The 14,443-nt window shown below is 35.9% G+C and overlaps 1 protein-coding gene across 1 annotated transcript in view; it reads right to left on the bottom strand.

Moving 5' to 3' along the window:
* Nucleotides 1–14,443, bottom strand: part of SLC17A1 (solute carrier family 17 member 1) — a 61,979-nt gene that overhangs the window by 20,688 nt on the left and 26,848 nt on the right. The window contains 4 exon segments of the mRNA XM_087437896.1: nucleotides 4,100–4,190; nucleotides 12,628–12,782; nucleotides 12,872–12,997; nucleotides 14,022–14,183. Of these exon segments, the coding sequence (XP_087294022.1) occupies nucleotides 4,100–4,190; nucleotides 12,628–12,782; nucleotides 12,872–12,997; nucleotides 14,022–14,183 (534 nt within the window).

Below are 14,443 nucleotides of genomic sequence, written 5' to 3' on the forward strand. Positions count from 1 at the left end.
CTTCCAGTTTGAAAGTTCCACACTCTATGTCTATTTTTAATGGTTACCCTTCAAATTAGCATGTATATAAAAAATTTATGTTAATCCTTATATTAAAAAAAATTAGGCTGGGAGGAAGGAGAAATGGGGACTTGTTGTTCAACGAGCATAGAGTTTCAGTTCCGCAAGATGACAAAGCTCTAAATATCTGTTGTACAACAATGTGCATATAGTTAATAATATAGTTAACTATACAATACTGTAATGTACATTTAAAAATTGTTAAAAGGGTAAATCTATGTCTTTTACCACATAAAAAAAATTAAAAAAAGAAAGTCAGAGAATTCTATAGCCTCTGAATGAATATTGATTCATTAAAAAATATTGAATGTTTTCTTTTCCCATCAGTCTCACTCAGATTAAATACACTATTTTTTCTTATACATTAGCTCTATCTTGTTTTTATTTATAACTCTACATATAATATTATTAATAGTTTTTAATAAAGTCAGTAGTTTTAAAAACTTCTCCATTATGGTCTTGCATATTTTTGGTTGCATTAGTTCCACGATATTTATAACTTTTGTTACTAGTGTGAATAGCATATTATTTACATTTATTTTTTCCTAGATGGTCTTTCTGGTATTTATAAATGCTATTAAGTATGTTGGTTTTGTTCTGAGCAAACCTACTTAATTCTATTCTTATTTACTTTTTCTATTTTTTAGTTTTTATTGATTTCGTTGGTTTTCCTAAGTAAATAATTATAGAATCATTGAAAAATTCAAGCTTTCAAATTTAACCCTCCAGTCCCTACATTCAGCCACTTCAAGACCTAATCAAAAACATCCAAACATTCACCAAGAGGTAACTTTCAAAATGTCTGTGTAGCAGAGTGTCAGCATTACTATGGGCCAGTGGTTGCTGTTTGTCTCCCAATCTTCCTTTTCTGAAAGGAAGTATTTAGAGTGGCTACCAGATTACTGTGCTACAATAGTATGTAATAGTACGGAGCATGTAACCCTTGATATAGAGGACTGTTGTGCATTATCCCCCAATGAAAGGATGACACATTCTGCACTTTGAACTTGGTGCCATAACTAAGTGGGACTTTGGGTTTGTGTTGCCTCCCTTATGAAGGAGTAAAGTTGTTCCACATACAGGAAGGAGAGTAAACTGAATTTTTGGTGACTAGAAAAGTGAGCTGAGGTAATCAATAAGTTGTTCACTAAACATTTTTGGTCTTCCTTCCAGGATAAGGTGGCACTCCACAGCTTCCTTAAAGTCAAGTTTAGCCATGAAATTTGCTTTGGACCATGAAATGGAGCAGAAGGTTAAAGAGCCATTGCACAATTCACTACGTCCCTTTTCTCTGCTTTGGCCATTGGGGATGCTTAGAGAAGGGGCTCTCCCCAGTTAACCCCACCAGCTGACTTGTCATAGATCTATCAACAGAAAAAGAAAAAAACACTTGTAAATTTTCGCTACTCAAGTTTGGGGTTGTTGGCACCGCAGCTGTGTCTGTCAAATTCATTCAGTGAGTTCCTAATTTTGTTTTTTAAATTTTCCATTTAAAAAATTTATTTTTAGTAGTACTTTTTCAACTATTCTATGTGACATTACAGTTTTGAGCCTTGTACAGAAACTCTCAAGCTTCGCTTATACTTCTTTGAACAGAGTAAGCATACTGGTGTTACTGTCTAATTTGATAATTCCATTATCTGTTGTCCTTGGGGTCTATTTCTGTTGCTGCTGTTGTTTGCTCTTATTTGTCATTCTGCTGGTTTTCCCCCATTTTGTCACGCCTCCTCAATGTGCCTGGTTATCTTTTGTGGTGTGCAGAAGATTGTACTTAAATAATTATTTCTAAGGACAATTTGATGGGTGATGCCATCTTCCTCCAAGTAGCATTTTTGTTTGCTTCTTCCAGGCTCATTTAGGGCACTAGCACCCCTGAATCCCTTTAATTTAAGATTTGATATTTTAGGGTCTACCTGAATGACTCAAAGTAGGCCATGTGAGGACTAGTTTATTTCTGTTCACCTTCACTCCTTCAGTGCAGCTCTTGGAAGGTCTCAGACTAAACGTAAGTTAATTTACCATGTTCCTCATCCTCAGCAGGTACTGGAGAGCAGTGCAAAAAAAAAAAAAAAAAAATTCAGCTTTCTCACCCCAGCAGGAAAATAACCCCTAGTCCTTTGCTCAATTCTTTCAGTTCCTGGCTTCTCCCAGATCTTGCCTGTTAAAGTTTTCTATCTCTTTACTTCCCTAAAGCTTCATAGAAGATTCTTTTTATATTTTTACAGCCTTTTTCATGGTCTTTTTAAGAGGGTTAGCCCAAATTACTTACTCTGCCATTAATGGAAGCAGAAGTCTCCCTAATTCTCTTTTTAGCTGTATTTAATCTGAATTTTTGTTTTAGTTTTTTTACTTTAATTGCCAGAGGTTAGATTTGGTTCTTGGTCAAATCTTATGTTTCTCATTTATATTTTCAATCCTCTTTCACTTCTTTAAACATGTGCATAGATTTCCAATATCTCTGATGATCTGATTCTGTGGTTTTTTATTTTTCTAATTCTCACGTCACCTTTTTTCATCAAGTGTTTTGTGATTTTTGACAGATTGTGAAATCATATTCTCTAAAACATTATACATGAGGAAATTCTGGGGTATGAATTTAGGGTGAGTTTCTCCAGAAAAATTTTATCTGCTTCCACCGGGCATCTGTGGACTACTTGAAATTCAATTCTTGGCTTATGGCATTTGGAACAAATAGAGTTAGAATTTGGGCCTCACACTTGTAAAACTGGTTTATTGTTTCAAATATTCAGAAGTGTCTTTATTCAAGTTTTCCTCTCCCTTTGAGGCTGAGGCTGAGACAGACAAGTTTCCTTACTGGGCAGAGACAATTTTTGATAGTTGTGGAGCCACATTTCCTTCCACCTTTTGGAAGTTAGTAGAGAAGTTAGCTCATCTAAGAACTTCTGGAAGTCAGCTCAGCAGATCTGAGTGAGTTCAATGGAAGAACAGGTTGAGTGGGTTCTATGCTCAGGGGATAAAACATACCCTGGTCTCCTGGAGTTATTCTTTTCCAGTGAGACCACTTCTCTGACCAGGGAGCTTCCATGGTTATAGTGATATTTCTTGCCTTTCTGATACCAGAAGTACATAGAGTATGATCATGGAGGGCTCCTCTCTATGAGAAATTTGGCCATGATGAATGCAAACTATCTTTCGTTGGCCCAAGACATGGGATAAGGAGCATTTGGAGGAATTGCCTGCACACTACTACTTCTCAGCTTGTAAGTTTTCCTCCAAATAAATCAAGTTTATGTACGAGCTACATGATGCTAGTGGAGTGAGGGTGTAGTCCTTGATGATTACAGATTTATGCCAGCATTTCCATTCTGACTCTTCTTTTATGAGTGGTTTTGGGATATTATCTCTTATTCTCTGTTTGTCCATTACATCTGAAGCTATAAACTACCCAGGATGGGCAATTTTCCCAAGGAAGCCAGTAGCTTTGATGATCCTTTCCCTCTCTGGAATCAAACTTTTCCTTCGTTTTTAATCTCTGAAATTTTCTCTGAAATTTTTTTTCAAGATCAGGTGTGCATTTAAAATGATTGTTAAAACTTTATAGGGCATTTTAAGTGTTCTTAAGAGGAGGATTTCAGGTAACCTTACCCACAACACTTGTAGAAACAGAAATCAGCCTTCATAGAAGTGTTTCTTTTGGTCATTCTTTAATTCTATTTGTTCCTGATTTTTCATTCCTTTTCTGAAAAAACTGTATCTTGTTACTTATATTACCATTCGCCCAAACACCTGTTTTGATCAAGCCACGCATTCATTATTAAAAATCACAGAGAACCACTTCCGTTCCAATGACCAATGACTCAAGACTTCCTGTCACAACTAATTGACATATAATGAGAAAGAAATTGTATTTTCTGTAGGTTTGGGGGGATGCCTGATTGGACCAAGTTTAATATGACACAAAAACTCATAACTCACCTCCTGCTGATGTCTCCTCTGCAATTTTTTGTATATGTATTACCTTCTTTTTCTGTACAACTAATATCACAAAAATAACTACCCATGTCTAGATGTTCCTTACCTGATTAAGAATTACTCCAGTCAGAGCGGAAGAAATTATTCCTCCTACCGTTCCAATTACAAGCACAACTCCATTAAGAAATCCACAATATCTATGCAAAAAGAGAATAAGAATGAGAATAACAGCAAAGAATGAGAATAAACAGATGTCAAGTAATACAAATGCTGCAGGAAAAGCCAACCTAATCAAATGAGGTTTAAGAGAAAGAACTGCTGATTTCCTGAATTTCCCATTCTTATTTCTATTAAATTCCATTAAAATGTCAGAAAAAGTATGTGGATATAAGTAACTTTCTGGTTGCACTACAGAATCAGAAAGCTTGGCTTTAGCAGTAAAGGATAGTAAAATATTGAGAAAATGAGACCATATTAGAGTGAAAGCCAGCAGAGTTAGGAAATCTATAAATACGGCTGAGAAATTCAAAAGGTGATGTGGGTTGGTAGTAGGAACTGGTTTAGGGTTAATACAGAATTGAAGGACTCTGTTCACCTGGTCTGTTCACACAGTCCCAGAGCTTCTGGCCCCAACGATTGCTCCCAATACTCAGGCAAGGAAACCAGAAGCCTAGTTTACAAGAAACTGTAATTATCCAATCCTGGATGCCCAAACCAATTTCAACAGAAAGTGAGCTACAAAAGCAGGGAAGCCATGGAGAATAATAGATAAAGTAGAGGTCAATCCATGAACCACACAGAGCAAAAGAGTGCCTTTTGGAGAGCAGAGTCGTGTCTAATCAAGAAACGGGTTCACTCCAGGAGAGAGTCTTTGCCTTTCCTGCCCAACAGATTTCACAGTTAAATGTTCTGTGTTTTCAGTTCTTCCCTTTCATGAGAGGGAGGGCTTTCTGTTTGTTTTGTTCTGTTCCTTTTGTTTTATTTCCCTGGGTCGACTCCATTCCTTCTCTGCCTTTATGTGTTGAATATGGGGGGGAGTGTATAGTTTGTTTATTAGTTTATGGGTCCCTAGTCAGAGAGGCATCATATCTGGACCTAGAGTCCCTGGATGTTGAGCTGTATGCAGTCACTGGGTGGAAATTTGAATTCTCTCTTTTTAGGGAGCTGGAGAGTGTGGTCTAACATGTGAAGAAGAACATATATGGTTATGAGCAGCAACAGGTGCAGATTTGGGCAGAAACCGTCAATTGTCCCCACAATTCATTGTTCTCTTTTTCATTTTGGCAATAGAACCCCTGGGGTTTTGGTGGGAATAGGGCCACTTACGCCTTTTGCAAACCCTTGTTCCTTTTGCCTTAATGAGTCCCTATAAAAATATTAAAAATTATATTTTTATGACTGTGTGTGTGTGTGTTTTGAGGGACTTTCCAATTTCATCTAAATTGTCGGATTTATTGGCATGAAGTTGTTCATGAAATGCTGTTATTTTCTTCATTATGTGCTAGGACTTACCATAATGCACCTTTTTTCATTACTGATTTTGATAATTTTTCTCTTTATTTTTCTTGATCAATCTTCTTTATTTCATCAATTTTATTAATTTTCAAAAGAACCAACTTTTGACCCTATTGGTTTTACATATGTAAAAAGTACATATTTTATATTATTACATATTATACATGTAATTATTTACAATTACATATTATTGTCCTAATCTTCCTAATTTCTTTCCTCCTACTTGCTTTGGGTTTAATTTGCTGCTTTTTTCCTACCTACTTAATATAGAAACGTGATTATTGATTTTAAGATTTAATTGTCTTTCAATATGTATGTTTAAAGCTATACATTTCTCTCTGGGTATGATTTTAAAAGCATCCCACATGCTTTGATATGTTATATTTCATTATAATTTAAAGTATTTTCTAATTTCAATTGTGATTTCTTCTTTGACCTAAACATTAGTTTCAAAGCAATGGGGGTTATCTATGTTTTGCTTTTGATGGTAACCTTAATTTCACTGTGATCAAAGAATATATTTTGAATTATTTCAGTCATAATAAATTAATTGCAGGTTGCTTTATGACCCAGCATATTGTCCATTTCAGTAAATGTCCCACAAGCAACTGAAAAGAATGTGAATTCTCTCCTTGTTGAGTGCAGTGTTCATATGTCAATCAGGTCAACTCTGTTAATTTTTTTTGTTCTAATAATCGATATCCTTACTAACTTTTTCTCTGCTTCTTTTTTTTGTGCATGTTATTGAAATAAGTGTGTGGAAGTCCCCTCCTTCATTGTAAATTTGTCTAGTTCTTTGAGTTCTCCTAACTCATGATGAGTATAAATTGAAGCTATATTATTGGGTTCAAATAGATGTAGAATTCTGCTATTTTTCTCTTTACCATTATGAAATATCACACTTTATTTCCAGTAACGCTTCTTGCATTAAAGTCTATTTTATCTGATATTAACATAGTTATTCTAGGTCTCTTTTGGTTAATATTTGCTTGGCATATCTTTTTCCATCCTTTTATTTCATCCCTTCTGTATCTTCATGTTTAATGTGTGTCTTTTATTTGCAGCGTAGAGCTGCATGTTGTTTTTTATTCAGTTTGACAATCCTCATACTTGAGTATTTCATATTTATGTAGTATAATTACTGATATACTTGTGATTATCTTTATCTGTTTACTATTTATTTTTTGATCTCTTCTTTTACATTCTACTTTTTCTTTCTTTTAGATTCATCCATTTTAATGTCATTTTTCCTTCTACATTATTTTGTTATTCTTTTCAAGCACTGAAAATATTATAACATGCATTCTTTACTTCAGTGTATCATAAATTGTAGTTTTACTATGCTCTCTATAATGCCAGAATCTTAGAACATTTTTAACTCTATGTATCTTCCTCCTGCTCTTTGCATTATTTCATCCTATATTTTAATTCCTTAACACATTTTATTTCCATATGCATTTCACCTCACAAGGTACTCTCTGTTGTTTTTAAAGATCAATAGTATCTGTAATTATGCCCATATTTACCCTCCTATTGCTTCTCAGTCCTTCTTGCATTTTCAATCCTGAAAATTCCTTTTAGCATTTCTTTTAGTGAAGATCTGCTGGTGACAATTTCTCTGTTAGCCTGTTTGCCTGAAAACCTTTCTATTTCTGCTTTGATCTTTGAAAAATATTTTCACTGAGCATAAAATTCTAGGCTGGCATTTATTAATTTTTCAGCAATTTGTAGAGCTCATTTCATTATCTTCTAGTTTTCAAGGTTTCTGTTGAAAAGTCGGACGTTAGGCTTACTATTGCTACTTGAAAGTATCATGTCTTTTCTCTCTACTTCCTGGTGAGATTTTTGACCTTGTCTTTGGTTTTCAGCATTCTTACCATATACATATATATATATATACACACACATATATATATATTCAACATTTTATCATAGTTGAAATTCACAGAGCTTTGTGCACGTGTGGTTTACTGTCTTTCATTGTTGTCTTTCATTATTTGGGGCTATTTTCTCTTAAAATATTGCTTATGTCACATTTATCTCTTCTTTCCTTCTGAGACTTAAGTACAGATTTCTTAGCCTTTTTACTTCAGTCCACATTTCTGTTATTCTCTTTTGTGTATTTTCTCTTCTTTTTTTTTCTCTAGATACTTCAATCTGGATATTTTCTTGTGATATGTCTTTTAGTTTACCACTTCTGTCTCCTCTTTGGCTAATTTGTAACTAAACTTATCTATTAAGATCTTAATTTCAGACATTTTATTTTTCAATTCTGGAACTTCCATTTGCTTGTTCCTATAGATTCCAACACTGGTCAAATTCTTTATCTTTTCACTTGTTTTCTTAAGCTTTTCCTTTGGTTTTTGGATATATTAATCATAGTTATTTCAAAGTTCTTCTTGCCTGATAACTTTAATATCTGTATCAGTTGTAGGACTGTTTCTAACAGCATTTTATGGTTATTGATCACATGGCCCTATCCCTTGGGATACCCAGTGATTTTTATTAAATGCTTGACATTGTGAATAAGAAGGTATATGGACTCTGGAATATGTTATGCTTTGCCAGAAAAGATTCACCCTTTTCTCTAATAGTATCTGGATTTGGAGGGAGGGAACTGATCACTTTAATCTAATTAGGGAATGAACTGAGATGAGGCTAGCTTTCTATTTTGATAAGACTCAGTTTACCTCTGGTACCCCGCTGTTCCTTGGGTACAGCCCTCCAGGGTGTGTTAAACAGAGAGCTCAGTATATTCAGTCGGATCCCTCCAGGCCCTGGTAAATCTCGTCTCCTCAGCATAGTTGGTATGGGAAATTCTGCCATGCTTCTCATAGGTTTTTAGCTTAGATTTTTTTGCCCTTTGCCCCATCAAATTTCAGAATTCAACAAATATTTCAAGGAGAAAAACTACTTTGCATTTAAGTTCTCTTAAATTTTCAATTTTTTCACCCCAGCACTGTGCAACTACCAAATGCTTGGCTAATTTCTCTATCCAGAGCAGCAGACTTCTACCAGGGCCAAACCTGGATTACCAGCCCTTTTCCAATTCCCAGAATTAGCGAATGATGCCAAGGAAAAATTGATGGGGACTGTCAGCTCACCTCTTGGAGGTGCTAGCCTCTGGTGTCTGCTCTTATTTGCCTCTGCTGCTGTCTGATGCCTTTTAGTGAATACTTTTGATATTTTATCTTGCCTTTTCAAGTTTTTCCCAGCTCGAATGTCAATCATCTACAATTTGCTCAATCCCATGTGGAAGTTTAACAGTTTTCTCAAATTTTGCTTTATGGCTGTAAAATGTTAGATGCATAGAAATTTAGAACATTATATCTTCTAGTGGATTAAAATACTTATTAAAATATCCTTTTTTGTCTCTAGTAATGTATCTTGCCTTAAAGTCTACATTGTCTGATCTATTTTCCTTTTAATTTATATTTTGTTTTTGCTTTTATTTTAATCCAGATTAATTTAAAATTTGGAAGATTTATTCCTTTTATATTTTATGTTTTTCTGATACATTTGACTTAAAATGATCATCATTCTATTTTTTCCCCATCTATTCTATGTTCCTTTTTAACTTCATTCTTGATTTCTTTTTCATTAATTGTTTTTTAAAAATATCATCTCCTTTACATTTTTACTATCCTTCAGTAGTTGCCCTAGAGAGTAAAACACATATCCTTGACTTATTTTAGTCTAATATGTTAATATTTTTTTATCTATTTTTATTAATGAAATTGCCTTAGAACACTTAAATTCATTTATACTCTCTCATCTTTTGTGCTATTGATGTGCATTTACATTTACATATAATTTATACCCTATAAGGTATTATTGTTTTTGTTTTGTGAATTCAGAAATTATTAGATTTACTCTGATATTTTTCCTCTCCATCTCTCTTCATTTGTTCCTATACTTCTATGCTTTATCTGTGATTATTTTACTTCTGCCCGAAGCATTCTCATTTAATAATTCTTTCATTAGAGGTCTGTTTCTGATAAATTCTCACAGTTTGCCTGAAAATGTGTTTACATACCTTAATTCTTAAAGGGCATTTTTGCTGGATATGGACTTCTAGGTTAACAGCAATTTTTTGCATGTTAGAGATTGGCTTCTAGCTTTCATTGTTTCTGCTGAGAAGGCAGCTGTCAGTCATTATTGCTCCTTTGAAACTAATGTGCCTTTTGTATATGGCTGTTTTTAAGAGATCTCTTTCTTTCTCTTTCCCCTGTCCCCACCCACCAGCCATTTTTTGCAGTTTTACTACGACAAATCTAGGTATAGTGTTTTTTCCTTTTATCCTATTATATATATTCTGTAACTATGACATCTTTAATGACTATGCTCTTCTCAATTTCAGAAGTCTTTAGTGTGCTGTGGCTGTGGAAAGGATATGACCTATTTTTACTGCAAGAGATGCTTTTATTACATACTCAGAGATATAAATAGAATTCCCAGTGTCAAGAATCCTGAGTGCCATGACAATTCCTCTGAAACCCATTACACATCCACAGGATGGAGAGGTAAACTTATCTGTGAGTAGCAAGGTGAGAGCTTTTTATGCTCCATCCCTCATGCCACCCAATCCCCAAACAGTAGGTATTTGATATGGGCAATGAAAATAACCTTGAGGTTGTTCTCAGGCAGGGCAATTTTCTGAGCAACAATCAGCTCTAAAATTGCTTATTCTTCAGCTGCAACAGCCCATGGTAAAAAACATTTTGGAAGTGTAAATAGCCACCAAAGCAGACTTTCAATTTTATTGATTTTATATTTTGGCATAATATGATTTAGTAGAACCTGAATAAGATTCAGATGTCTGAATTATAGTTTAGTCCCACATGGAGCGAAATTCAAGCGTTCACGATCCATTCATCAGTCAAAAATATTTAAAAGCAATTAAAATTACTTTCGGAGCCTCCCTTTAAGAATGTCAAGGGGTTGGGGCCAGCCCTGTGGCGTAGTGGTTGGGTTCGGCATGCTCTGCTTTAGTGGTCTGGGTTCAGGGTTTTGGATCCCAGGCATGGACATACGCCACTCATCAGCCATGCTATGGCAGCAACCCACATACAAAATAGAGGAAGATTGGCACAGATGTTAGCTCAGAGCTAATCTTCCTCAAGCAAAAAAAAAAAAAGAATGTCAAGGGGATGGCAGTGCCTTCTTAATGCATCACAAAGCATCTTTAGAACCCTTTATACGTTTCTACTCTTGCTACCCCTCAAAGAGATGGCAGCCACTACATTCTCAGGTCTTCTCTGTCTCACTCAATCCCATTTCCCAAACAATATTCTCACATAACCATATCTGTATGTCTCTTCTTTTTCCTTCCAGACCTTCTTTCTTGCCACCTTTGTTCTGCTCATACAAATGAAATCTCTTGTCCTACTCTTCAGTTCTAACAAAGACCAAATTCCCCTAAAAGGATAATTTAGAAATTTATCCTCTAAGGGAACTCTCTTTAAAAGCGAAGGGAGGTATATGATTAGGAACATTCTTGCTTAAATAAGTTTTGTCTCCATCCCATTAATAAAAAATAGTTTAAGCAATAAAACTTGATATGGTTGAGATATAGCATATATATGCCCTAAAGATTGAGGATGAACTAGGTTAAGAGACTAATAATTTTTTCCAAATTTTATATTAGTGTATTTATTCTCTCTGACTCTACAAAATTACTTGGCTATCATGGAATTTGGGCCCATTGGAATGATGCAACTCAGGCCAAGTCCTGTGTTACCCAAATCATTGCTGGCTGAGATAATTTCACATCCTATTGACCAGGTGCTGGCAAATAACACTGGTAAGGGAGTGACTACAGCTAATCAGCTTTGGAGGCAGACATATCCAAGTATGAACCCTCACTCTACTTATTACTAATCATGTGACTTGATATAAATTCATTTCCCTGGTCTTTTGTTTCCTCACCCACACTATGTGGATAATATTATTTCACTCACACTGGGGTATGACAGGCACATAAAAAATACTCAATAAATAGCAGCTACCTATAATTTCCTTTATCTATTTGTGCATACATTCTTAATTTACCTGGTTTTCAAAGTGCATATAGCTCAGTTGGTATTGTGCATTCTATTATCAAATGATTCTTTTGCATCTTTATACAATTCCAAGTATTAATCAGAACACCTACAGCCATTTTTAAAGAAGGTCTCAGAACTGAATAAATCAAATGGATACATGTCTTCATTACTCTGGCACTCACGTTGTGTGGATGTGATGGGCAAGATTCTTTACAGAACTGTGACAAAGTGGATTATTCTTGGTTGATTTTGCCTCTCTACCTCAGGGCCACTGCTTTACAAAACTTCAGAGAATGCTGTTCATAGTGGGTCTATGTTCTCCAGGGAGTGCTAGCCCCACAAAGTATGATGTGAACAGCATCCCCTGGAGTTGTGCAAATGGCAGAGCTGCTTCCATCAGTCACACTTATTATATCTAAAAAAGGAGGCATAACATAGTAAAAAGAGAAAAACTTTTTTGCCAAACAGCTCTGGATTAAAATCCTAGGTAAGATCCCAAACCAGTGGTGAGATCTTACTGTAACGATTAAGTATCTGAACCTCAGTTTCCTTAGTTATAAAATAAATATTACTAACTGATGAATTGTCATGAGGATTAATAATATATAAACATTCATACAACAACAATAATAATGGAGTAGCTAAACCCTTATACAGTGTTTGCTATGTGCCAGGCACTATTCTATTTATTGACCTATATTAACTTATTTAATCTTCTTAATAACTCTATGAGGTAAGCATTCTCTTGTTACTCCCATCTAACAGATGAGAAGCAGGCACAGAGAAGGTAAGCAATTTGCTTGAGGAAAATAAGCGTGATATTACTGAAACTCAACAGTCTGACTCTAGAATCTATGCTCTTAATCACTGGGCTATACTTCTCCATATATATATGAGAGTTGCATACATTTACATATATCATTAGCTACATAATTATTACTTAAGTTATATGTCTCACCTATTGATGCTTCTTCAGAACTTTTGGCCTGCTGGCCATGGGCTCCAAAATAGTTGAAATCTTAAAAAACCCTGGAAAGCTGGCATACAAAAATAAAAGAGATTTTTAAAACCCTACCTGGGAGTGATATCCAAGTTATTTATAAATATTCCGGCTACACAAAAGCTTTCTGTTGCACAAGCAAGTATCAGGAAAATGATAGTGCTATAGAAGCTGGAACTCAGGTAGAGCACGAACACACAGAAGAGGGCAGGCAGGAGAAGTCCTGGGAAGTGATTCAGACAACACAGTCAGGTGCATCCTGAAGATGGAGGTGAAGTACACCAAAATCTTGAATGTTCTGGCTTTTCCTTACCTACATGGTGAAGAGTTTTCGGATGTTAACTATGCTGAAAATATTCCGGGACAGGAGGAAGTCTGACACTTGACCTGCTAGGATACTAAAGATCCGGGCAAACAAATGGGGGAGGGCAGACAGCAGCCCATGCTAAGGAGGAAATGTTATTTTGAGAGTGAATATAACAGGTAGAGTAATCCCTACACTGAAATTCAGTATCTAAAATTTGTACTTTCATGCAGGAAAACATCAACATACATCGCTAGAATTGCTGCTGGGGCCACACTACCCAAAAGAAAGAGAAAAATAGTTTTGAGGTTAGAAACAGTTGTCACAATCTGTCTAGTTTTCTATTTTTAGTATTATGGGACCTGAAAGGACTGGGTAGTAGAGAGGAAGACTATGTTGGGAATGGGAAATGCTGGCCTTGGAGAAAATGATAGAGATAATAATGATAACTGCAAACATTCATATGGTGCTTACTTTGGACCAGCTGCTGTTAATCCTTGCAACAACTCTATGGTCTCATGAAAGATAAAATTGAGTCAGAGAGAGCTTAAATAATCTCACAGTTACGCTAGCCCCTAGGCTGGGTTACTGGAGGTTCATTATAGAATGCCCTAAAGTGGCAAGCCCAGATTCCATTTCTAAAAGAGTCTTTTCTGGTTATTGTGGCATCAAACAACAGAAGATTCCAGGCGTCAGTGATTCTCCAAGTCAGAGAAGCAATAAGAGTACCAGTCCTTTCAGAGCAAGACCTGAGTCATGGGTTCACAACCCAGGACTCATTGCCTTACCCCAGGGGAGAAGATTGGTAGGAGCTGGGGAGGGTGGCAGGGCCTGGCCAAGTGACTTTCAGGGAAGGATCCCAGTTCCTGTAGGGAATGATGGTGTTGAGCCTTAATACACAAGGGCAATCATACAGTGAATGGGAGGTAGGGAACCTGTGGGAACATGGGTAAGCATGCATTGTTGTGGGAGTGCTGGATACTGTGTCTACACCTTTTGTTCTGTGCAATGTTGACATAAAAATTGGCAACAGTGAGTTTCTAGGGAAAGAACATCAGCTAAACAGTGTAAGGCTGGGCAAGAGCTAAGACTAGAGTCATGAGAGACAGAGAAATGAGCATAGAGTCCTTCATAAAGTTAAAAGGAGAATGGAAAGTATACTTACTGCTTTTATATCAACATGAAGCTTGGAGTTGATAAACGTTGGAGTATAGAAAATTATGATGGTATTTGTCCACAAAAAAGCAAAACTACAGAGGCAAATGGCCTAGAGTGGAAGAGACTTAAGCATAGTCTTGATGGGCAGAGAGTGTCTACTTGAGCTGACCTGGAAAGGAACCCATTAATTCTTAGCACATTAGGACAAGCTGGAACACATTTCATTTGGTGCAGAATCTGGGAGATACCAAAGTGGAGTATCTGTGTTATACCTTCTCCTTTTTTGAAACTTTGCAACAAGGCTCCTGTTTTTGACAGGACTCTCTGTATCCACAGCTGCCTCTCCATACAGAATGAATTTTACAGAAATGGTGGTAAGCCCTCTGGCCTCTCCCAATCTCCTAGCCTCTGTATCCCTCCATTCACGAC

Source organism: Ceratotherium simum, chromosome 13, assembly GCF_057802395.1.
Source record: "Ceratotherium simum simum isolate JZ-2026a chromosome 13, ASM5780239v1, whole genome shotgun sequence".
NCBI lineage: Eukaryota > Metazoa > Chordata > Mammalia > Perissodactyla > Rhinocerotidae > Ceratotherium > Ceratotherium simum.